This window comes from Rhagoletis zephyria, unplaced genomic scaffold, assembly GCF_001687245.7.
Source record: "Rhagoletis zephyria isolate East Lansing unplaced genomic scaffold, Rhagoletis_zephyria_1.1 Rzeph_scaffold_03068, whole genome shotgun sequence".
NCBI classification, from domain to species: Eukaryota; Metazoa; Arthropoda; class Insecta; order Diptera; family Tephritidae; genus Rhagoletis; species Rhagoletis zephyria.
In genome coordinates, this window is record NW_016160152.1 from 2,997 (window position 1) to 26,285 (window position 23,289).

Below are 23,289 nucleotides of genomic sequence, written 5' to 3' on the forward strand. Positions count from 1 at the left end.
TGTCTAAGTTTCTTACGCTGACGAACCACAGTGCTATATATATGTGTATGTAGTGAAGTATGATTGCGATTTTTGAAAACGACAATGACGCAGGCAACCATTTTGTCGATCATAATTCACTTAGTCGTGATTCATTAACTTTATGTCCGTTCACTTTCTAATGTACAAAAAAAAATAATCACCTTTGGGCAATCATAGTTATGTACAAGTATTTCATAAATTTTCATTTCAAAAATGTCAAGACAACATCGCACATGTTGTTGCTACTGGCTAAACATATAAATATTGTTAATTAAGTATTTGCTCATTGACTTCAACTAGTGTGAATGGAAAAAGTAAACAAAAGCATTCAAGTACTATTTCCACAGTCTTTAATATACACAAGTACATATTGCTCTATGTATATATGTATATGTATGTACGCTCTTAACCGCTGGATTAATGTGCCATTGAATACATTCTCCATTTTAAATCACTACATACGCATTCGATTGGATTTGGTTATCTAACTCATAGCCGTTGTCGAGATTTTGATTTATATATTTAATAAATACAGTAGAAATTTGTTTTTAATAATAGGCGATTGTATATAGATAAAGGTTTTACCTATTTAATTCATGAACCATTAGTGAATTTGCGCTCGACTAGCTTTGCAGTTGAATGGATTCACTCGCTTGCGTGATCTAGGATTATAAGCGCCGAACTAAGAGAGGACTTGAAAAGGATTCAAACAAAATGACTGCGGAAATTAATAAAGGTGCAGAGTTCTACTTAGTGTGATTTGAATAGTATTTTGAGTAAGATAATCGATGTTGTGATTTTAATTACATAAGTATGTGTGACATCGCGTTCAAGCATGGTGCTGCCCCAAAACTGGCGCATTTGGTGGAAAAAAACAATAATTAATCGCGCTACTTTATAATAATACAGCTGAATAAAAAACGTAGAGCTGAATGTTGATTAAAAAAAAAAAATGCCCTCGAGTTCTTTGGAATCTAAGGCTCGTGAAAGCAAGGCGGCATTTTGAAAATAACAATAATTTTTATCCCTTGTAGGGGAAGTAGCCCCTGGCATACAGTCAGTCAATAAAGTTTAGGTACAGCGAATTTTTTGCAATGCGGGCAACTATTTTTTAAATATTATGTTTTTCGCAAATTTTTTATAAAAATATGGTTAATTCTACAACAAAAACCCCAAAAGCCAAAGTTCCAAACCTTGTGCAAAATTAAAGAAAATCCTGTAAAATTTCATTCAAATATTGCACTTTTAATTACGCTCTCTAGAAAAAAGCTGAGTAAGCAGTTTTTTAGCCAACTCAATTTTAGTGTAATAAAGTGCAGGTTTGTGGAAGCTATTGATTTTTGGGAAATTGTTTTGTTGAAGGTGTCGGACATTTTTTCCNGAGGTTTGTGGAAGCTAGGACTTACTATTGATTTTTGGGAAATTGTTTTGTTGAAGGTGTCGGACATTTTTTCCTTATAACAAAATTATCAAACAATATTTTATATGGAGAAAATGAGCGACACCTTCAACACAAAAAGAAAAATGCTAAAAATCAATGGTAAGTCCTAGCTACCTCAAACTTGCACTTTGTGGCAGGCCGCTATCTATCTTTTTTTCCTTTCTTTCCCCCTTATGTCTTTTCTTTTTAGCCGTTTCTCGCAGAGAGCTACGAAAGTCCAGCACAGTTTTTAAATTCAGGGTGAAGGAATACAAGACTTTGATTATTTCTCATCTTAGGATCCATAAAAACCGCGTGGTCACTGAAATTGCAGCCTAAAAGAGCCCAACGAAGCAAAAAACCAGAAGTAAGGGCTTAAATGTATATTTTTTCCCGAAGTTTCGAAGTTTGGTTTAAAATTGTTATAAATTTGCTCTCAGACGGCCTAGAGACTTCTATTTTGAATTGCACTAAAACGCACGAATTATTCGAGGGATATAAAATTATGTGAAGGATGCACAGCTGCATTTTTTTAAATTAAGATGTTAAATATTTTTTTTCCAATTTTGAACAGTGGCGGGGGAATTCTGCGTTGGTAATAAAAATTTTGTTCCCGGTAAATAAAGTTCCTAGTAATTTTTAAACCCGTTTCGCATTCTGCGCTCTGGTAAATTTTGTTACAATCTCATAAGATGGTAACAAAATATTGCTCCGTGAAGTATGCAACACCAGAATTTATACAAAATTTCATAGCTGAATTGCTGAATAGATAAAATTCTTACCAAGGTACTTAGAATTGCGGTTACAAGAGGTGCTATTTTTTGGTAACAAAATTTTCCGCTGTCAAAATGTTCTGTACCAAGCAGAATAGGTCTGCTAATATGCTATCATATAATATCTAACGTATCATGTCAAGGGATGCCATGTCACGTGATATCATGTCATTTGTTGAAATTAAGTGTGGTGAGTTAATATGTGGTGAGTTAAAATGTGGTTAATTTAAGCGTGGTAAATACAGGTGTGGTGAGTTTATGTGAAGTGTGGTGAATTCCGATGTTGTGAATTAACGTGTGGTTAATTTGGAGTGGCGGTGAGTTCTCTCTCTAGCTGCATATGTATATCCTTTTCTTTATAATTACTTAGTCTTAATCTTTTTTCCTTTACATTTATCTTTACTTTCATTGTTATCCCCATTTTCAGATTTTTCCTCATATTTATAGATCTTTGTTTTTAACTTCTTGTTTATTATTTTCTTTATTTACATTGTTTATTATTTTCTTTTATTACATTTCACCTTTGTCCTTGTATACAAAAGATAAGTGTTTAAATTTACGTTGGTCTTCATTTTTGCCTTTATCTTTACGCTTCTTTGTTTATGTTTCTATAGTTACCTTTGACTTTATTCTTATCTTCGTCTATGTAATCTTTAACTTAATCCAGTTCTTAAATCACTTATTAGCACGTTTTTAAGCACCTGTTTGCGTCCTAACCATACAACTAAAGATATATGTATGTACGAGTACATTAGACTGCTTACAAAATAGACTAGTTGTTTTCTAAAACCCCTAGTGAAATATTTTCCGGGCATTGAAAAATATGCCTGTCGAAATTTAGATTTAGAGGACGCTCATCGCGAGTTTCTATTTTCCATATAAACGATATTTTTTTCAAAGAAATGATGTATTGTGGAATGATTTTCCGTTTCGGCGTTGTGACATTTTCAGTCTAAGTTTTTCAAAAATTTTACAAGGGATGACGTAACCTGTCATTCGTATTGTTCCCCAATACATTATACTTGGAGCCTATCGGAAACACCAATTACGAAAATAAGAAAATTATGATATTAACGAATAAGTTTAAACATTTTGGAGAAAATTAAAAACAAAAGTGTAAAATTTTATACTTGTTCGACTTCAATCTTGAATAATTTCCTTCAATGTAAATCTTAATATGTTAATAGGGCTACGATTTTGGCAGGCGTCTTTTTCCATTGTCCCGAAAATTTCTCACAAGGCATTTTGAAAAAAAATTAGACTTTTTTGAACCAGTCTTATGTACATAACCAAGTCTTCAGTGAACCATACCTTTTGTGTTGGTCATTTTATAAATTAAGAGCAATTTTGAAATACACCAATTAAAAATTGCGTATTGGCACCACACCCTAGTTGCATTTTGTTAAAAATATTAAAATAGATTTACTTTTAAGCATAATAGACTGAAATTTAGTAATTGAAGGGATTGCATGAAAACCCTCTCCCAAATTAGTCTACACCTGAAACACACACCGAAGAAACAGCGGATCTCTTTTGTTGATGAAAATGCAGTTTATTTTGTTTTTCCTATGGGGCAGCACACACACCAAAAAAAAACATGCGTTGTGACTGACGCAAAATAAGAGTTAACCATACAATGCCCGTAGTGTAAATCACAACAAATCGTGGCATTGTGTTTTAACAGTCATAAAGATTAGCTGCAAGAAGCAGGCGCTCTATATATCACTGTTCAACTCAAATGGTAAGCTTTTGCAGCTGGTCGCAACTAAATTACTTTTTTACTTTCTACAATATTTACTGCAAACTATGTAACAAATTTAGTCATTATCAGCGTATATGTATGTATATATGATTGTTTTAAATTTTATTTAACACCATAATTCTTTTGAATTTCCAGGTCCCTTGCTCGGCCAACGTCATCTGCAAGTATTTCTTTTATTCACTTCGATTGTTGTAAATGTTGTGATGAAATATAATGCCAGCGTTGCTGTTGTTGCCATGACCGACGCAGAAACGACAAATCCTAACTTTCCCGTAAGTACCCACCACACTCCTTCTACATACTCTTAAGGCCAAATCACACGACACATTTGTACATTTTCGCAGTCACAGAATGGTGTTGTCAAATTTTTTTTTTCCCCGAGGAAGAGTTTAGCATAATAAAAGAATTTCCAAATAACACCACCCTGTAACTATTAAAATGTACAAATGTACCTAACGTGTAATTTGGCCTTTAAGCCCTTTTTGTTATAAAAAATAAAAAAAAACGCTTTCTTCTTGTTAGGAATATGACTGGAGTGATATGCACAAATCATATATTCTCTCAAGCTTCTTTTGGGGCTACTTCATTACACAATTTCCAGGCGGTTATTTGTGTCGACGATTTGGCGCCAAACGTACGATTCTCATATCCACGCTGGGCTCTTCGGTACTGGGACTTTTGCCACCCTTCTGCGTCAGCTGGGGCGGTTGGGGTATATACTGTGGCATACGCGTAGCTCAAGGCTTCTTCCAGGGTTTTATGTTTCCCTGTGTGCATGCGCATCTGGCCGCCTGGTGTCCGGTGAGTGAACGCAATCGATTGGGCGCCTTAGCCAATACGGGCATCGAATGTGGTACGCTGCTCTCGATGTTTTTGAGTGGCATACTTTCTGCCTCCAGCATTGGTTGGCCCAGCCTGTTTTATGTTTCTGCTGGCATGGGTTTTGTATGGTGTGCGGCTTGGATATTTTTAGCCGCCAATGAGCCGCATGAATCGAAATTCATTACGACAGCTGAACTCAATTATATTGACGCAGCAAAGAATGCTAGCAAAAAAATTGAAGCGGGTGAAGTAGAGCACAAGGTACCGGTACCGTGGCGCGCAATTCTCACATCTCTTCCGCTTTGGGCTTTGGTTGTGGCACGTACAGCCCATTCGTGGGGTTTCTCGACGCTGCAGGCCGAGATACCAGCTTACATGAAAGGTGTGCTCAACATGGATATGAAGAGCAATGCTTTTTACTCAGCGCTGCCGTATCTGGCGACATGGTGTATGGCCTATGTTTATTTGATTGTATCGGATGTTCTGTTGAATCGCAATATACTCTCACTCACTGCCATACGTAAGACTTTCAACACACTAGCTCTCTGGGTACCCGCTGTAATGCTTATAGCAGTTGGATATCTGGATGAGGAGCAAAAGACTTTGGCCATCGCCTTGATGACTGCAAATGTGGGCGTGAATTCTGGCTCCACCATAGGAAGTGCACTGAACACAATTGATCTGTCGCCGAACTATGCTGGCATACTCATGGGCATCGTGAACACATCGGCGAATGTGGTACCCATTCTTACGCCGCTGCTCGTCGGCGTTGTGGTGACTGATGAGGTATGCATAAGATTGAATTTTGAACTTCCAAAATTTATGATTTTTTTTATTTTTCCTCCCCCTAAATTTTCAGCACAATCGCTCGCAATGGCAAATTGTGTTTATTATTTCGGCCGCAGTCTTCGCGCTTGGTAACTTGTTTTATTTAGTTTTTGGTAAAATGGAATTACAACCATGGGATGACGTAAATTTTCTGCCATCTAAAAACTCGAACATAATTGATGCAGCAGAAAAGTATGATAAATCTGTAATGAGTGAAAAGCCGAAGAGTTTGGAGTTGAAAGAGTAACAAATTAAGATGCCTTGAATGAACTGCCCGTAATTTTAGTACATAGAAGTTTAAGTTTGTAAATATGTATAAATGCCGTTGTATGGCGTTAGACATATTAAGTAATAAATATAAATTTTTAGATATCAAAATCCAACCCCCGGAGTTATAATTCGGCTCCCAATATAGTGTTCGAAAGCATTTTGGTTGATGATTTACTTTAAAAATTACCAAAATTGCAACAGACATTTTGCAAGAAAAAGGTAAGCTATACATATATCCATGATACCTCAGACTCGACCGTTTTATCGATTTTTGGCACGCTCATAATTTTGAAGAGATTTTTATTATTTTTTTTTTTTTTAATTCTTAAGTACATTCTGTCAACTGTAGTATGAAACTAGGCTGTGTACAAAATTTTAGCCAGATCGAGGTACATCACCCTGTTTTAATTATCTTTAAGTTGAATGAGTGATAAAACTATAAATCCAAAATTCCCTTAGTAAAATCCAGGCCTGCTAATGTAATCCATGCTGAATACCTCTATTTGTCCGTTCCCCGATGTTCTGAGGTTTAGGATCGAATATGATTTAATAGCAAGAGAGCTCTCCCGGGAGCGCGTTTATGTGAATAAACTACCAGCTATGGAGCATATGAAATTTGTATAATGAAAACTATAATTTTTCATTTGGCCGATATAGTAATAATAGATTGGCGCTTACACATATGTTTCGGTGTTTGGCCGCGATCCTCCTCCGATTTGTGGCGTGCCCCTTGATGTTGTCACACAATTGTATTTTTATGAGAAACGGTTTTTTCGTGGCAGAAATACATTCGGAGGTTTGCCATTGCCTGCCGAGGGACTACCGCTATTAAAAAAAACCCTTTTTATATATTTTTTTGCGATGTTACTTTGACCAGGGCTTGAACCCAGGCTAGCGGAGTGGTAGCGCGCACTACCAACCACTACAACACAGCGGCCGCTATCGCGCAACACTTATTTATGTACGCTAGGGTGGTCATTAAAAATATCAACATCTAAATTTTGTATGGGTCCGCCCATTTATTTTGCTGTACGCACGAGTGATAAAAAAAATTTTAAAATTTTACACACAGTTTTAGGTGTCGCCGCTACCTGGTTTTGACAAGAATTAATTTTTTTTTTTAAATAGCAAAAACTCGGCAAAATAGCGTCTTGCGCATTTCATATTAAATCTCCATCTGCTTCTATCCTAGGTATGTAGATTTCGCGCTTCAACGCATGTTGCTAAAGTAATGAAAAAAATGTTTGATCTCCCTTATCGCTAACTACTTTTTGTAATACTATTGCCTGTAAGTAGGGATGACAAAAAAAAATAAAATAATCGATTAATTAATCATAGGACTAAACACAAGCCAAAAAAAATTAATTGAAATTATTGAGACATTGTTTACAGTGACTATTCACAATAACATTTCTCCATAAAGAAATTCGAATTCTCTTGTTAATTAGCCTTAAATAAAATAAAACGAGTATTTTTAGCGCCTATATTTATTTATTGTTTAACTAGTCTTGCAAAAACAAAAGTTCGAAAAATTAAAATTAAAATCAATTAAAAAAGAAGATAAGGGCCATTGTATGAAATGCATAAAAATTAATCAAAGAAGAATAGTCAAAACTGATCAAAACGTTACGTTGCAATAATTTTGCACATTGATATATTGGCGAGCATATCCTAAGAGCTATATTTCAGTTTCTAAACAATTTTTCTTCGTAGTGCACCCAGCAGACGCGGCTTTTTTGATAAAAATAATCGCTTTTTGGTTAAAAATAATCTTAAGATTCAGATACCTCGTGCCCAAAAAACCCCTAGGAAGGTCTTTTGGTGGTATAAATATTTACATTTTAATTACTTTTAATTATATGATATATATCAGTGCACATTACATTTATCTTAAAATGCTCTTGAAGAAAGCAATTTTAATTTTGTGGTAATATTATCTTTCATACTTTTCGGCACTATTTTTGCAGTCCATTAGGCGCATTTTGAAATTCCATCCCTGGTGCCAACAAAATGTGATTAGTTCTTCGATAGTCCGTAAAGTTTTGGGTGAACAATTTTTATTTCCTCAAGCTTGACCAACTTGCCTATACACGGCTTATTTAATTATTATTAATAATCGATTAATGAAACACAAAACTCCGTTACAATTAAATAGTAAATTGGACAAAAATAATCGATTAATTCGCTGCCATCCCTACTTGTAAGCTTATCAGACCCTTTACACTCCATAATTCTCTTTTTTCCATCAAGTAGGCAGTAAAAATTGATTGATTATCAAAAATGTTTTACGCCACTTTCGAACGGCAAATGGATTTTATGAGAAGCTTTTTTATTGTAGAAATACACTCGGCGGCTGGCTATTGCCTACCGAGGGGCGATCACTTTTTGAAAAATATAAACAGTAGACTTGATATTAGAAAACTTACACCGAAATGCTTTATATCCTCAGCAAGTACTTTTTTCTTTTTCACCAACACTTCCTTTCTAAGGCTAACCGTAGCCTAAGGCATAATTTTCGTTCAACTATCAAAATACTGGAATATTTGAGAGCGCGGAAATTAAAAGCCAATCAAATTTTTCGAAGGGCGGGTAAGAAATTTGGTAAGAATATTAGGTAAGTTATTGGTGAATGAAAAATTAAAATTTTATTTTATGATTGACTAATAATACAGAATTTTAGAAGCATTTATGTAGGTAGCGCTTTTACATACTACCATTGTTCAGGCAGTTCCTACTAGATATAAATTCACTATTCACTAAATACGTCAAAACACCCAACGGACCCAATGCGCCCAAATCATAGCGCAACCAGTAGGACGCGAAACTTGACAAGGCAAAAATTCTCACGTACGAATCGAAAAACGACAGCGAAATGATTCATATGCAATGTTGCCAGAAGAAAATTTCGTTTAGAGCAAAAACGGAAAAAAAAGAAAAAAATATATATATTTTATTGCCAGCCGAAGTGTGCGCGCTTAACTGACTAACCAGAATGTTGAGGCTGTGGTATGTAGCAAGAGCTGTCAAAATTTAAAATACACTAATAAATACTTTAAACTGCCCATTACTGCACTGTAGCTGTGGTTGTGGTGTATTATTGCTGATGTAGCTAGCGAAATAGTTGTGGCTGTGGTACTACATTCTGGTTGGCCAGTTATTGATATTCTTAAGCCCAACTTGTTACTCACTTGTTACTGTAGCGCTTTTTCATGCACAACAGCGATTGCGGAGCGATCGTTTAGTACACTTCGTAGAGTAAAAATCTGGCTCAGAAGCACAACAGGAGAAGAAAGGATTTCTGGATTATGCCTCATGAGCGTCCATAGAAAACTCGTTACCGAAAACCGCGAGATGATTCAGGAGGAAATGATCGAAAACTTTTCTGAAAAACCGATTAAATAAATATAAAAATATTTTTAACAAGTATATTTCGTTTTGACCCTCCTTTACGTCAGATCCTGGCTACGCGCTGGCCAGTTTTACGAAAGCAATGCAAGTGAAACATGATAAGTCGATAAGTCAACTCGGTCAAAAGTTATTCAAGGTCAAATTCGAATTCACCATTAAACAAAACCAATTAAGTTTCAAGTTTCCAAACTTTTTGTTATAATTTTTAATAGCTATCGGAAATTTTTGTAAAGAACTTTTTATTGTTGCTAATCTTATCTTCACATGCATCAACAAAGATTGCAATCACTAATCGTATTAAACCATCTTTGTTCTTCAAATGTTAGCGTGCGTACTATAAACTAATAAAAAAAAGTTGATTTTTAATTAATACCGATTCTACAGAAACCAGATGTTGCCAAACGTAAGTAAACAGCTGTTAAACGTGAGTAAGAGCTTAACTGAAAATATATGTCAACGTATCATTTAATAGCTATTTAGTAGTCACAATTGACAACTCAGAGAATAAGTAAATACCTGAGTAGTTACATATTTTAACTGTATATCTATAGAGCAGATAAACTCTTAAATTCTAAAAGAATTTTTTATTAACATAGATGATTTTATTGTGAGTAAATTGAAGTTGGATTATTCTTGAATGAGTTGAGTTGAATGACTGCGGCAACGCAGCACAGTCACTGAACGGTGAAGTTGGGGATGTGAGAAAAGCTTTACAAAAGAATTTAGTAGTGTTAGATATTTGCTCTCAAGCGACTACCTAAGGTAGAAACTTGTTTATTGAATGATTTTTCATTTGACTTTCATAGCATTTTCTATTTATCAAATAATAGCCAAAACCATGCGTGCGTTGCCACTAGGGGTGTTAATCCCGAGATCACGGCCTATTTTTTCAAATCTTTCATTTTTTTTTAATTCAACATTTGTTCAATTCGGTCTTTTGATTGTAGAATTTGCATACTTGAAAATTTTGAAAATCGACAAAATAGCAGCGGTTTTTGGAAAAATAAAAAAATGGGAGAAATTTTCTCAAAAACATCATTTCTAATTTTCTTGAAAATTTGTTTATGGTTACTAGATAAACCCACTAAAACGCCTCAAAAGCCGTAAATTTTTTTTTCTGAAAATAAGAAGACTCAGTATTTTGGGTAATGTAGCGCCATACATAATGCATATGGGGCGTTCCACACCAAAATGGACGGGGTTCACATTTCATGTTTTTGATTTGTTTCAGCTTTTTAGGGTTGATGGATAAATATAAATAATAAATAAATATGAAATTGGAGCTTGATTCAAAAACTTTACAGCACAAAACGCAAAAACAAATCGATTTAATAGTTTTCCAAATATCTCGAGAACGGGGCGAGGAAAAAATTCGAAAAAAATCACACATACACACATCAAAATTCTCTAGGAAAATAAATATTTTTTTAATTAATTTTTCTTGAAAAATTTTACGCATACAAATTTTTTGATAAAAAAATTAGTTTTTGAAAATATGCCAGCTCAAAAAAAATTAAAAAAATCACATTGGTAGCTCTGAGTATTGCGCAATATTTAAGTATAGTATTATGGCGTGCACTCTACAGTAATTTGAGTTATGATATTTGTTTACACCGAAATGAGTACATAAGAATTTAAAATTTTTTAATTTTTTTTTAGAATTTTTTTGAGTATGCAGTTTTTTAACCCATTGAATTTTAGTACAATAAAATGCAGGTTTAAGGCAATTACAAAATTGGCGTCATTTTTTTTTTCATTTTCTTTGAAAACGGTTTTACGCATTTTCGTTCATAAGCAAAAGGTGCAAAAAGCCGTCAGCATAAAAATATTATAAATCATCGCCACGTATGCAAATATAGAGCATCAAAAACACTTCTATAATAAAAAAACAAAACGAATTTAAATATATGGATTTTTGAAGAAACAAGAAAAATTGGAAAAAATCGTTAGCCGTTTTTATCTAAAACTACGCTTCGCCCAAGGCACATTAAACAGGTAGTATCAGTAGAGCAAAAACAACATTTGCGTGTATTTTGTTGTTGCTTCTGGTATCGAAAGTGTCAAAAACTGTTCTGAATTTTTTCTTCTAAATCAAAGCGTGCCATGTGAAATACAAAAAATTATAAAAAATAAAAAATTGAAATTGGAAAAAATAAAAATTGATGCAACTTTCTTTCCTAGTAAATTTGTTTGCTTCTCGAAGCATTGATCCATCCTTTACAAGGGCCAGTAATCAGCGGTTGTGCTGCTGAGTTGGGCGAACGTTCCAAAAGCTGCTATTCAATCGCTTGTTTTGTATGGAAAAAGGTTTCACATGCAAATGGATTTTAACAATTCAGAATTTTTGTGAGAAAAAATTAAAAATATTTGACATTTTCGAGACCAAATAATTTGAAAATAAATCAAATCAGCTGCTCTACTGATACTACCTGTTCAATGTACCTTGGCTTCGCCCTGAAATTTTCAAATGCTCCTAACTCAGCGAATTTTTTTTTTGCAAAACAAAAAAATACGTGTCTCTTTATTTGTCATAAAAAAGATGAAAAGTCATATTAAACTTGATTTCGAATTTTGAGCCCATTCACCCTGCATGAATTGAAATAGCATCAGCCTATAGTATGTATGTTTGTGAATATTTTGGTTTTTATTTTCTTAAAAAGTTTGCTTATAAATGCTTCCATCAACTGGTTTGCTTATATGCCTACTAAAAGGTGAAGATAACATTTATGCAAATACCGAACTTGTTTAGACTAATGTACGTTTGTATTCATAAATTAAATGAACAAAAGTATATGAAGCCCCAACCGACAAAAATGCGTAAGCGAAATTTTTTCAAAATTTTATTTTTGATGCAGAAATGCATCTGGATGCTCTGGGAACATTTCTGCATAAACAATTTTTGTTTTGTTTTTAAATGTCGCTTACGCCTTTTTGGCGGTTAGGGCCCGATATGTATGTACATATCTGCTAAATAAATAAAAATCTTTAAGCAAATGTTTTTGGTTTTTTTTTAATTTACTGTGCACATTATTTTCGACTCCAAAAAAGTTTGCAACCAGCGTTGATTTCAGCTGCAATTTCAAAATCAATTCACTGGCGCCGACTGCTGCGCTGATTACGAATAGAGAACAACTAAAATAAGCAAGAACAACTGTCGTTTTGTAGTAAATGCATACAATGTTTGTTATTGAGAAATTATTTTCATTTGTAAGTTGCAATTTGAGGTATTAAGAAGCTGTAAACGGGCGAAAGAAAGTAAAAGTTTTCCAATAAAAAAAAAACAATAAGTTGAAATTTTGAGGTGAAAATAAAGCGGGAAAATCGGAATTTAGTGAAAAGTGGGTGAAACTGGAATTGCAATGGATGGAAAAAGTATGAGAAAATTCGAGTGTAATTTTGAGCTGAACAATGAAAGTTTTAAAAATTGGTTAGAAAATTTAAAAATTTTATGTGAAAATATTGTCATTCCAAAGCATTCGAAATGTGTTTAATGTGTTTTACAATCGTTTTCTAAATAATTTTGTGGTGAATGAATGAATTTTTCAAAATGATGTTTTGGATTTTATATATATTATATATATTTGCGCGTATGTATGTACCTCTATTTCAAATTTCAATGCTCGTGTTGTCACTACTTGATGGCGATGCAATAAAGACTTCGACGATATTAGCTAATTTGGTTCTACATTCTTCTCCTAACTGAAATAAAATTCGAAAGAAAGAACTGGAAATTTGTCCAAGCTCTCAAAACGTTAAATGACGACCAGCATCTGAAAGATTAACCCGAAATACGTACGGAAAAAATTGCGGGATAAAAGCTTATTCAAATAACTCGGATATCAAAACTTTGATCTGGACTATCGCTGAATCCGATTTTCCTGAAATGTACGAAAATACGAAAAATTGGACTACGATGGATTCGGTGAAAGCCCTTGATATCTTTTAACGTCTACTTGTTCAATTGCCGTTATTGTATCGAAAGTAAGGTGGCAACTCTACCTAAACATAAATATTTTTCTATTAATAATCACCTAGATTAAGATATTGGACATATTTTTCAGAGAGTTACCACCCGTTCATAAACTTAAAATCAATTTAATTAACATGTTAAAGGCATGATTTTATTTTTTTATTAAACGAGAAAGCTTTAAGAAAGCTTCATCCAGAAAATGGTTTTTAGAGCATTGCCACCTGTTTTTGAGTACGAAGTCAATTTAATTTATGAAATATTTTATATGGGAATCAAATCGAGGAGAGGTTTAAGGAAGCTTAATTTCGAAAACATTTTTGAATGGGGTTGCCATCTTTTTGGAAATTTTCAAAATAAATTTAATCAAAAAGTTAAATGATTTATTGTAACATGGGTGTCAAACGAAAAAGGTTTATGTAGGCTCTATTTCTAAACTATTTTTGAAATGGGTTGCCATCTGTTTGGGAGGTCCAAATTAATTAAATTAACGAGACAAATTACATATTTTATATTTGTATTAAAGGAGGGTTTGAAGGAAGCTTTATTTCAAAAATGTTTTTGAAGGGGGGTGGCCACCTAGTTATTTAACAAATTGCTAAATATTTGTTTTTGTGGGTGTAAAACGAGTTAGATGTAAGAAAGGTTTATTTCGAAAATAATTTTGAAGAAGTTTGCCTTTTGTTTGGAAATTCTAAGCCAATTTAATTAATGAGGTAAACGAGACAAAGCTTTTTTTCAAAAATATTTTATAAGAGAGTTGCCACCTATTTCGAATTTCACCAACCATTTAAAGAAGTTGAATCAAATATTTTAGTATAGGTCACAAATATTGACTCTGTCCTCAGGTATAATTTGTATCCCACAATTCCCAAGAAAGGCAAATATCGACACTGCGTGAAAGCTTGAGTGTTTACATAAGTATATCGCACACCATCCGCAAAAGACGCACAAATTAGATCCGCAAATATAACTGCTTGTAGATGGTACAGATTCAACAAAATTAATACAAAAACAGATATAACGGTAGACTTATAGCTATTAAATTGAAGTGTGTCCATTTTGAAGAAGGTGTGCAATATGTATGTAGGTATTAAACAAATATTTTAAATTAATAAACTTTTTTCTTTCAGCTGTTCGGTTTGGTCAACGTCACGTACAAATATTCCTTTTATTCACTGCCATAGTTGTCAATTATGTGGCGAAATTCAATGTTGGCGTAGCTGTGGTCGCTATGACCAATGCAGCGACCACAAATCCAAATTTTCCGGTAAGTCTTAATTCTCATACTATGTATAAACCAAAACCTACCATGCATGGCAATAAACTAAAAACCACTCAAAGGAATACAACTGGAGCGACATGGAAAAGTCATATATACTCTCGAGCTTTTTCTGGGGAAATTTCATCACACAGTTTCCCGGAGGCTATCTGTGTCGCCGACTGGGCGCCAAACGCACCATGTTCATTTCCACACTGGGTTCATCACTGTTGGCGCTTCTACCGCCGCTATGCGTCAATTGGGGCGGCTGGAGTATTTACTGTGCCATACGCGTCATACAGGGCCTATTTCAAGGTTTTCTCTTCCCCTGCATACACGCGCATCTGGCCGCATGGTGTCCGATCAATGAACGCAATCGATTGGGCGCCTTAGCCAATACAGGCATCGAATGTGGTACGCTACTCGCGATGTTTGTGAGTGGCATGCTGGCGGCTTCCAGCATTGGTTGGCCGGGTATGTTTTATATCTCCGGTGGCATGGGTTTGATCTGGTGCGTTGCGTGGCTACTGCTGTCCGCCAATCAACCAAGTGAGTCGAAATTCATTACAACAGCTGAACTCAATTACATAGATGCGTCGAGAAATGGTATTAGCAAAAAAGGCAATGAGGATGAAGTCCGCCCACTGCGCCGGTGCCTTGGCATGCCATCTTAACCTCGCTGCCCTTCTGGGCTTTGGTTGTTGCACGTTCAGCGCATTCTTGGGGCTTCTCCACGCTGCAGGCCGAGATTCCATCCTACATGAAAGGTGTGCTCGATATGGATATGCAGAGTAATGCTTTATACTCTGCGCTACCCTATTTGGCGATGTGGTGCATGTCCTACGTGTATCTGATTGTGTCGGATGTGCTGCTGACGCGAAACATACTCTCACTCACTACCATACGTAAGACGTTTAATACATTGTCGTTTTGGATACCTGCTATTGGGTTGATATGCATTGGGCTGTTGGAAAATGATCAGAAAATATTCGCCATTGTACTGATGATGATTAGTGTGGGTATGAATGCTGGTGCCACCATTGGCAGCGCGTTAAATACAATCGATCTGTCACCTAATCATGCCGGCATTTTGATGGGGATCGTTAATGCGGTGGCAAATGTGATACCCATAATTACGCCGCTGCTTGTCGGAGTTGTGGTAACCGATGAGGTGAGTATATGCTGGTTTTTAAGTAACACGTTGTTTATTTATTATAGTCAATCCTTTTGCAGCATAGTCGTGAGCAATGGCAAATAGTGTTCATAATAGCCGCAGTGGTGTTTGCTTTGGGAAATTTGTTCTACTTAATTTTTGGTCGAATGGAATTACAGCCATGGGATGATAATGACCATCTACGGAGCAAGGAAGTTCAGAATAGGAAGCTCGCAAAAAGGTCCGATATGATGGCGTATAAGGAGCAACCTAACTGCGTTTTTGTTTTAAAAATGGTCAAACAAAACTTTGAATAATGATATAAATTTTAGTGTTTTCTTAATAATATAACTATTCGGTAGTACAAAAGTTTTTTATGCAGGATCTCGTTACGATGAATATAGTGTTGTAAGGGGTTTTCTGGTATGAGGAATCCATTTCTGCACTTATATTTTTCTTAAAACTTCCACCAAAGGATGCAACAGTAAAAAATTTTTACATTTTCTTTGAGCCCTATTTTCGCAATTTGTAAAAATTCCAAATTGACTCTAGAGCCATGGTTTCTTCGGAAAATCCTCCAATAAAGTCAATCAAAACAAATTTACCCGCCCTAATGCCCGTACTTATGTTTATAATACCCTGCGGGGATAGCTAAACCAGTAAAATTCATCAGCTGGAATTCACGCGATAGATTTCGACATCGATAAAGACACCGTTCGATTTTTTTTTCTCCTTGCTTGTTCCTGCTTACTTCATAGGTGTGCATTTCAAGGCGATTTGACAGCAAGCCCATCAAAAGCAAAAACAAAATACATGTAAACTTTGCGGCGAATTGAGATTTGACATAACAGCCGCAATACAAAATACATGTGGTTGTTGTTTTTGTGATCTTGATACCACCTTGTATAAATTCGCCTTGGTACATCTCTTATATGTATATATACAGATGCGTGCAACTAATTAGCAACGAAATTCAATACGATATTGCTTGCAAATTATGTTTATTTATTTATTTTGAATAATTTTAATTTAAAATATAATTCAATCTATGACAGAAACCACAATAACAAAAGTTGCAAAGCTTGCACAAATTGCAAAAAAATCAATCAAACTTAAAAAAATCGTCATCAAAATTTCAAAATTTTTAATTAGAATATATAGAAAATGTTGGGGTATGCAGTTTTGTAGCCCATTAAATTTCAAAATTACCGTTGATTTGTTAGAATTTTTTTTGGTCGATGGTGTTGCGGATTTTTTTCCATGTAAAAAAAATTTTGATCATGTGTTATATGGAAGAAAATGCGCAACACCACAAAAAAAATTCTAAAAAATCAACGGTAATGTTTAGCGACTTGAAACTTGCACTTTATTATACTAAAATTGAATGGGCTACAAAACTGCATACCCGAAAATTTTCTAAATAGTCTAATTAAAAATTTTGAAATTTTGATGACAATTTTTTGAAGTTTGATTAATTTTTTGCAATTTGTGCAAGCTTTGCAACTTTTGTTATTGTGGTTTCTGATATAGATTGAATTATATTTTAAAATAAAATTATTAAAAATAAATAAATAAACATAATTTGCAAGCAATATCGTTTTGAATTTCGTTGCTAATTAGTTGCACGCATCTGTATGTATGTAACAATATGCGTACGTACATATATGTTAGTTTAAGAATCTACAAAGCTTACTACGTTTTTAGTTCTATCAATAAAAGCTTTAAGTTCTTAATACTGTTAGACAAAAGTTGCTTGGTAGTTGTTTAACTGTTAAGAGAGTGCTGCCAATGTTAAGTAGGGAGCTTTAAAGTTGTTAAAATTTCAATATTATCCTATAGTGAAACGAAAAACTACTGAATAAATATAATAGTAGATTAACCGACTAGTTCATTTACTGGAATTGTAAAATTTCGAGACTGACCATTGCTGACGATGTGCGTTTATGAGGTGAAAGAGCACAAAACCAAAAATGCAATTAAGCGGTCGTATATCGGCCGATGAGTAACGACCACTTCCGGTACTGAGATTGTACTTCATAAGTTGTACACTTTAAGAAATAAGGTTTACAAAACAAACAAGTAAATTTAGATCAAATTGGGGCAAGAATTCCTAAGGTCTCTGATTACGAATTTTTCAAAAGGCCACATTGTTTTCAATGCTTTTCTGTGCCATCATATTTGTTTGGCAAATCCATGTTTGCATTATTAATATTAATAATAATTTTTTTTTTGTGTTATTTGTATTTATTTATTGAATCTTTCTTTCGGAACTAACAATAAGCTTTCAAATCAAACAAACTACCACTAGATTTAAAATTTCTGCGGCAATGCTTAGATTTTTTTTTTAACGTAGAATACGAATACCATCCATGCTCAAATGTTGTAGTTGTAATTTTTAGAGCTTCACAAAAACGTATTTTGCATGAGAACTAATAAAACCATTTCAAAGGAAAAAGCGGTCGTAGAAACAACGGTAAATATTGGCAATTTTGGAGTCAATTTGGAGACTTTAAAGTGCTCTATGGACTTAGGTTTTGTAGATATAACTTTCATTTTCGGAATATGAGTTCTTGAGAGCAATAAAAATATTACTGTATATAAATTTTATATAGATTCGAAAAAATTGAGAATTTTAAGGAAAAAAGTTGTTGGAAAGATTTGATAATTTTTTTATTACCAAAATACTCGCAAACCGCTCGAATAATTTTGTTCTTGTTGTCTTTTGTAAAAAAATAAAAATAAAAATAATATATGGGAGCATTATTGAGCAGAAATGATTTTCCATACAAAATCACTATCGATCGCAATGGTTTTATTTCTTAACCCTTCGTCAGGCGCAATATGGTGACTGTCAATTTTGGGCGCAAATCTACTCTGGGACATGAGATAATAGCTACTTTTAGATGAATACTAAAATTTAAAAAAGTAATGTACAGTTATTTCTAAAAATACTTACTTTAATACATGTGACGAGTATGGGCGCAATGAGCTTCTTAGATCAAACTCTCGTTGTTTGGGTAAAAAAGAAATTGAATGGTTTTGCTGTGTAGAGCACTTCAAAACAGGAAGTTACTGAGCGTAAGCAAAGTTAATGGTATAAAACCGCACGACGAGATTAAAAAATGTATTGGATGTGTCTCACGAAGGGTTAAGTATATGTAGGAGGGTTGCCACCTGTTAACAAATTTAAATTAAATATTTGCAATAGGTTAAAAAATTTAATTCAATCAAAATTGTTTTGAAGAAACTAACTACATGTAGGATGGTTGCCACCTGATTTAAAAAATCAATTCAACTTGATTTAATGGAATTAGGAACAGTCAAAATCGGACCACTATAACTTATAGCTCCCATACAACTGATTGAATTAAAACGCGTGCTTTGGCTTGAGAAATTTTTTCGATGGCTTCGTACAAACCAATCTGCGTTGATGAGCTGCAATTTCGAATAACTTCGCTCCCTGCTGACAAGTCACAGGCAAACCCAGCAAAATCCTGAGAGAGACCAAAACATTAGGGAACACATCGAAGACATTTTTCTTGATGAAATTCAATAATCTTCAATAGCCGTTTCATCGCTGCAGTTTTAAATTTATCGTAATTGTTTCAACTCTTCATAAAGCTTCAATCCATTTATGTCCGATTTCTCTTCAGTTGTAAGAGGGTGCTCAACTTTCGACATTTTGACAGTAAAAAAGTGTCATCTTAGATTGTGTCTCTTTCTCTTTTGAGACTCTTTCCAATGTGAGTTATAAGAAAACCGCCATAGGTTTTCACGATTTTTCAACTGCTCAAACTTACAGCAGCCAGGAAGTGTTAGTTTGAACAGCGAAAAAATCAGTTTTAAATTGATCTTCTGGTGTGAAAATGGCACACTCAATTTGATTTTCGCGATCGAACATCTTCTTTTTTCTTCTTTTGCGAGATGAACATCTTTTGCCGCAAATTCAAAGCCCTTATTTTTGTAGGTGGATAGAAATTCAACGCCATTTCCTATCGACTCAGTGGCTGCATCGATGTCCATGGTTTACTCTGCTTTGATTTATTCAAGAGATTGACCTGGTTGCATTTTGAACAGCAGGATATTTCCGATCAGTGGAAATGAAGTAGTTCGAGGACCCCGCCTCGATCTCCTTTGTTTCGTAAATAACTGATATTTATGTTGATGTTTTCAAGAGTTTCGAGTAGAAGATTAGTCATTCTCCACCAGTCGATGAAGAAAATTCACATTCGCATATTTTATGCAATAAAAAAAATTAAACGCCATACCTGAATTTTGCACCCACCCCAGGGCAACCGCCCCCATTACTGACAGTATTGGTTCGGTGGACGCTAAAAAAAAAAATGGAACTCAATAAGTGCTCTTCAATAGAACCAGTAGTTTCTGTGCTATTGGTCAGTTAGATTATACATAGCTGAGATTCTCAAGTTATGGTAAAGGTAAAACCAACAAAGCGAAGTTATTAATACATTGAAATGCTAAATCATAATCTCAAGTGTATATGTCGTCTGCTAGTCACATTTAATCGATTCAAGTGCTAGAAAAAAAGCGAATAAAAACAACATATACTTTATAAATTTTGGGGGATTTGGCCGACTTCATTTGCCTAGAGGAAGCTGTGTGCATTGCAAGACTGGTGCGATCCGCTGAGTGTAGAAAACAAAAACGGAATACGGAGTACAAAGTGATTTGGTTTTGAGCTCGTGTTAGGTGCGATAAAATGAGAGAAGAAAAAGTTATAAAGCAAGTCGAAAGAGGTGAATACATTTTTTTTGCATATCTTATTACTTTAAGCGAGAAAATTTTGTGTATGTTTACGGTGACTCAAACAAGTCTTCACATGTGACAATGGCGACAAAACCAAAAAGCTCCGTCAGAAAGCTTTCACAGGAGAGTTTTGTAAATTTATTTATATGGTAATTGGGCGCATTTAATTACTTTTGAATAATTTGAATATTCCTTAAAACTAAAAATAATGCAAATGCAATCATTACATATGATTTACATATAAATTTCATATGACAGGCGACAATTTTGTCAATGACAATTTAAACCCCAACTATGACAATTTCTCACTTTTTAAAAGGAATTTCTCATGGAATTTAAAAGGTGGTGACAATTGTTTTTGTGAAAAAAAATACCCACCAAACTGTCGAATTGTCACCGACAACATGGAAAATGCCTGTCGTTACAAAATTAACACTGTCGCTTTATGAAATAGGCCCCAGAGCGAATCATTGTTGTCGCCAGCGAATGAAGAACAAAAAATTTCATCAAATTGATTTCGTTGATATACTCGTATCGAAATTGACACAATTAACTGTACATGAAACGTCTGTTCATTGGAGAACTGGAAGGACTTCTTCACGGACACCTGCCTATGGCTCGAATACTTAAACTGCCTAATTAATGCAATGATGTCAGGGGTTATGATAGTTGTTTTAACAGTAGTAACTTGTCTTAAACCCCTACAGATCTCAGTTCCGAAAATTAGAGATGTGATTTGTCAATTGTAACACACAGAAGTTCTATATGTATTCAATGGTGCAGCATGCCCAAGTAATTGGTCATTCACGGTATTTTTTCTCACTTAACCATAAAGATCGGGATTCTACTCTTGTTTTAGTTGTTAATGAGCTGGTTCCTCTTGAGGTCGTCCTACATGAATTCGCGATGAGTATGCACTCAAAACTAAACACCAAAAGTACTGTCTTCGTAGCAATCGAACCATATTCGCCAAAAAATATTCTCACTCAAACTTATCTATCGTTAGATTCGCCCGAAAACAAATTCGCCCGCAATTTTTTCATCCGCCCGTAGTGAATACGAAACGAAAAGTGATAAGTGAACTAGTTCGAGAAAAATGAAGCTCATAATAAAGCTGATTTTTTACAACGTTTTTATCAACTTGTAATGTTGTGTGTCCAGACACCATTGTAACTATAAAATCTTTGCTTTGCAGAGTTCCTATAAAAAGTCTAGGATGTCACCCTACCTCGTCGGTGGAGAGGTAGAGGTTATTGCAAAATTTTATACAGACAAGACTAAAAAGTAGAAAATAAATGATATAAACAAAAAACTTTCTAATATACAACACTTTTATAAATGGACTAAAAAGTAGAAAATAATAACTCTCAGTCCCATAGAATTTGTTTTGATAAATTTTGATTTTGAAATTTTAGCAAAAGTCATTATAAACAATTTATGTCCGACGAAAGANAAAAAAAACTTTTTAATATACAACGCTTTTATAAATGGACTAAAAAGTAGAAAATAATACTTCTCAGTCCCATAGAATTTGTTTTGATAAATTTTGATTTTGAAATTTTAGCAAAAGTCATTATAAACAATTTATGTCCGACGAAAGAGGTTGTGGTCTGAAAATATTTTACAGAGGGTTGCCACCTTGTTACAAAGTTACATTCAATATAAGCAATAGGTTAAATAAATTACTTCAATGTGAAAATAAATCAGAAGAAACTTTACTTTGGATCTGCATGTAGGAGTGCTGCCACCTGGTTTTATAATTAAATTCAAATTGAATTAAGAGGTTTAACGAGGTTTTGGTTTAAAAATACTTTGAACAGGATTGGTACCTGTTTGAAAAGTCGAATTAAAATAAATTTTATGAAATATTGGCGTCAAAAAGAGGAGTATTATGAAAAATTTAGCTTCAGCATTAAAATTAAAAAGGGTTTCCACCTGTGTAAAAAGTTAAACTCAAATTATGTAATAAGTCAAATGAATTCGTTAAAAATGTTTTTTTGTTTAATTTTATTAAGAGGGTTGCCATATGTTTTAGAAATTAAATTCAACTTGAATTAAGGAAATTAGATATACAATTTAAATATGTATGTAGGTTTAACAACATTTTGGTTTTAAAATATTTTTAATAGGGTTGCCACCTGTTTGAAAATTAGAATTTACTTAAATGAAATAATAAAACATGGCGTGAAACGAGGATGGTAAGAGATCCTTAGTTTAAATAATAATAATAGTAGACAGGGTTGCCACCTGTTCAAAAAGGTTAACTCAAATTATTTAATAAGTGAAAGCAGTTATTAAAAATATGGGTATCACATGAAATGGGGTTAAAAAGGCTTTATTTCTGAACTATATTTAGGATCGTTGTCAAATATTAAAAAAAAAAGTTTAACTTAATTCATCAGGCACATGAAATATTTATGTAGGTATCACAATATCAGATACATATGATTGAAGTTAATGTGGATCTGCTTCTCTATTGCTAAGTATTAATATTTTGCAATTCATATTGATTTATTAAATTAAATTCAATACAATCAAAATAAATATTTCGTGTACCGTTTTAAACTTGAATGTGGTCTTAATAATATCACGTATTCTACGTTTCTACAACACGGCTATCAAAATAGCCATATCAGATGGCAGACAAACTCGTCTAAATATTTCAAAAAGTCATACCAAGAGTTTTTGACATATTTAAGTGTTAAAAGACATACATAATTGCTTTATCGACAACAAATATTACTATCTAAAATGTATGTAGTACTCGAATAATTTCAAGTGTCTTAAGACTAAAACGACGGAAAAAAATTTAGTGCAGCTGTTTTCCACAAATTAAA

At 33.9% G+C, this 23,289-nt stretch overlaps 1 protein-coding gene and 1 pseudogene across 1 annotated transcript; both read left to right on the top strand.

Moving 5' to 3' along the window:
- The first annotated feature begins 735 nt into the window (after positions 1 to 735).
- Positions 736 to 5,873, top strand: LOC108368323 (putative inorganic phosphate cotransporter). The gene is made up of 4 exons (XM_017623168.1): positions 736 to 757; positions 4,112 to 4,248; positions 4,499 to 5,584; positions 5,658 to 5,873. Exons 1-4 carry the CDS (start codon positions 736 to 738, stop codon positions 5,871 to 5,873), a joined length of 1,461 nt encoding a protein of 486 aa, XP_017478657.1.
- A 6,244-nt stretch (positions 5,874 to 12,117) lies between these two features.
- LOC108368320 (putative inorganic phosphate cotransporter) lies at positions 12,118 to 16,173 on the top strand (annotated as a pseudogene).
- The last annotated feature ends 7,116 nt before the right edge of the window (positions 16,174 to 23,289 follow it).

Bases quoted from the DNA above. Each gene is read 5' to 3' on its own strand.
- LOC108368323 (XM_017623168.1), top strand. From the start codon at position 736: ATGACTGCGGAAATTAATAAAG. The intron at 758-4,111 runs GTGCAGAGTTCT...TTGAATTTCCAG, and splicing joins GACTGCGGAAATTAATAAAG to GTCCCTTGCTCGGCCAACGT. The intron at 4,249-4,498 runs GTAAGTACCCAC...TCTTCTTGTTAG, and splicing joins CGACAAATCCTAACTTTCCC to GAATATGACTGGAGTGATAT.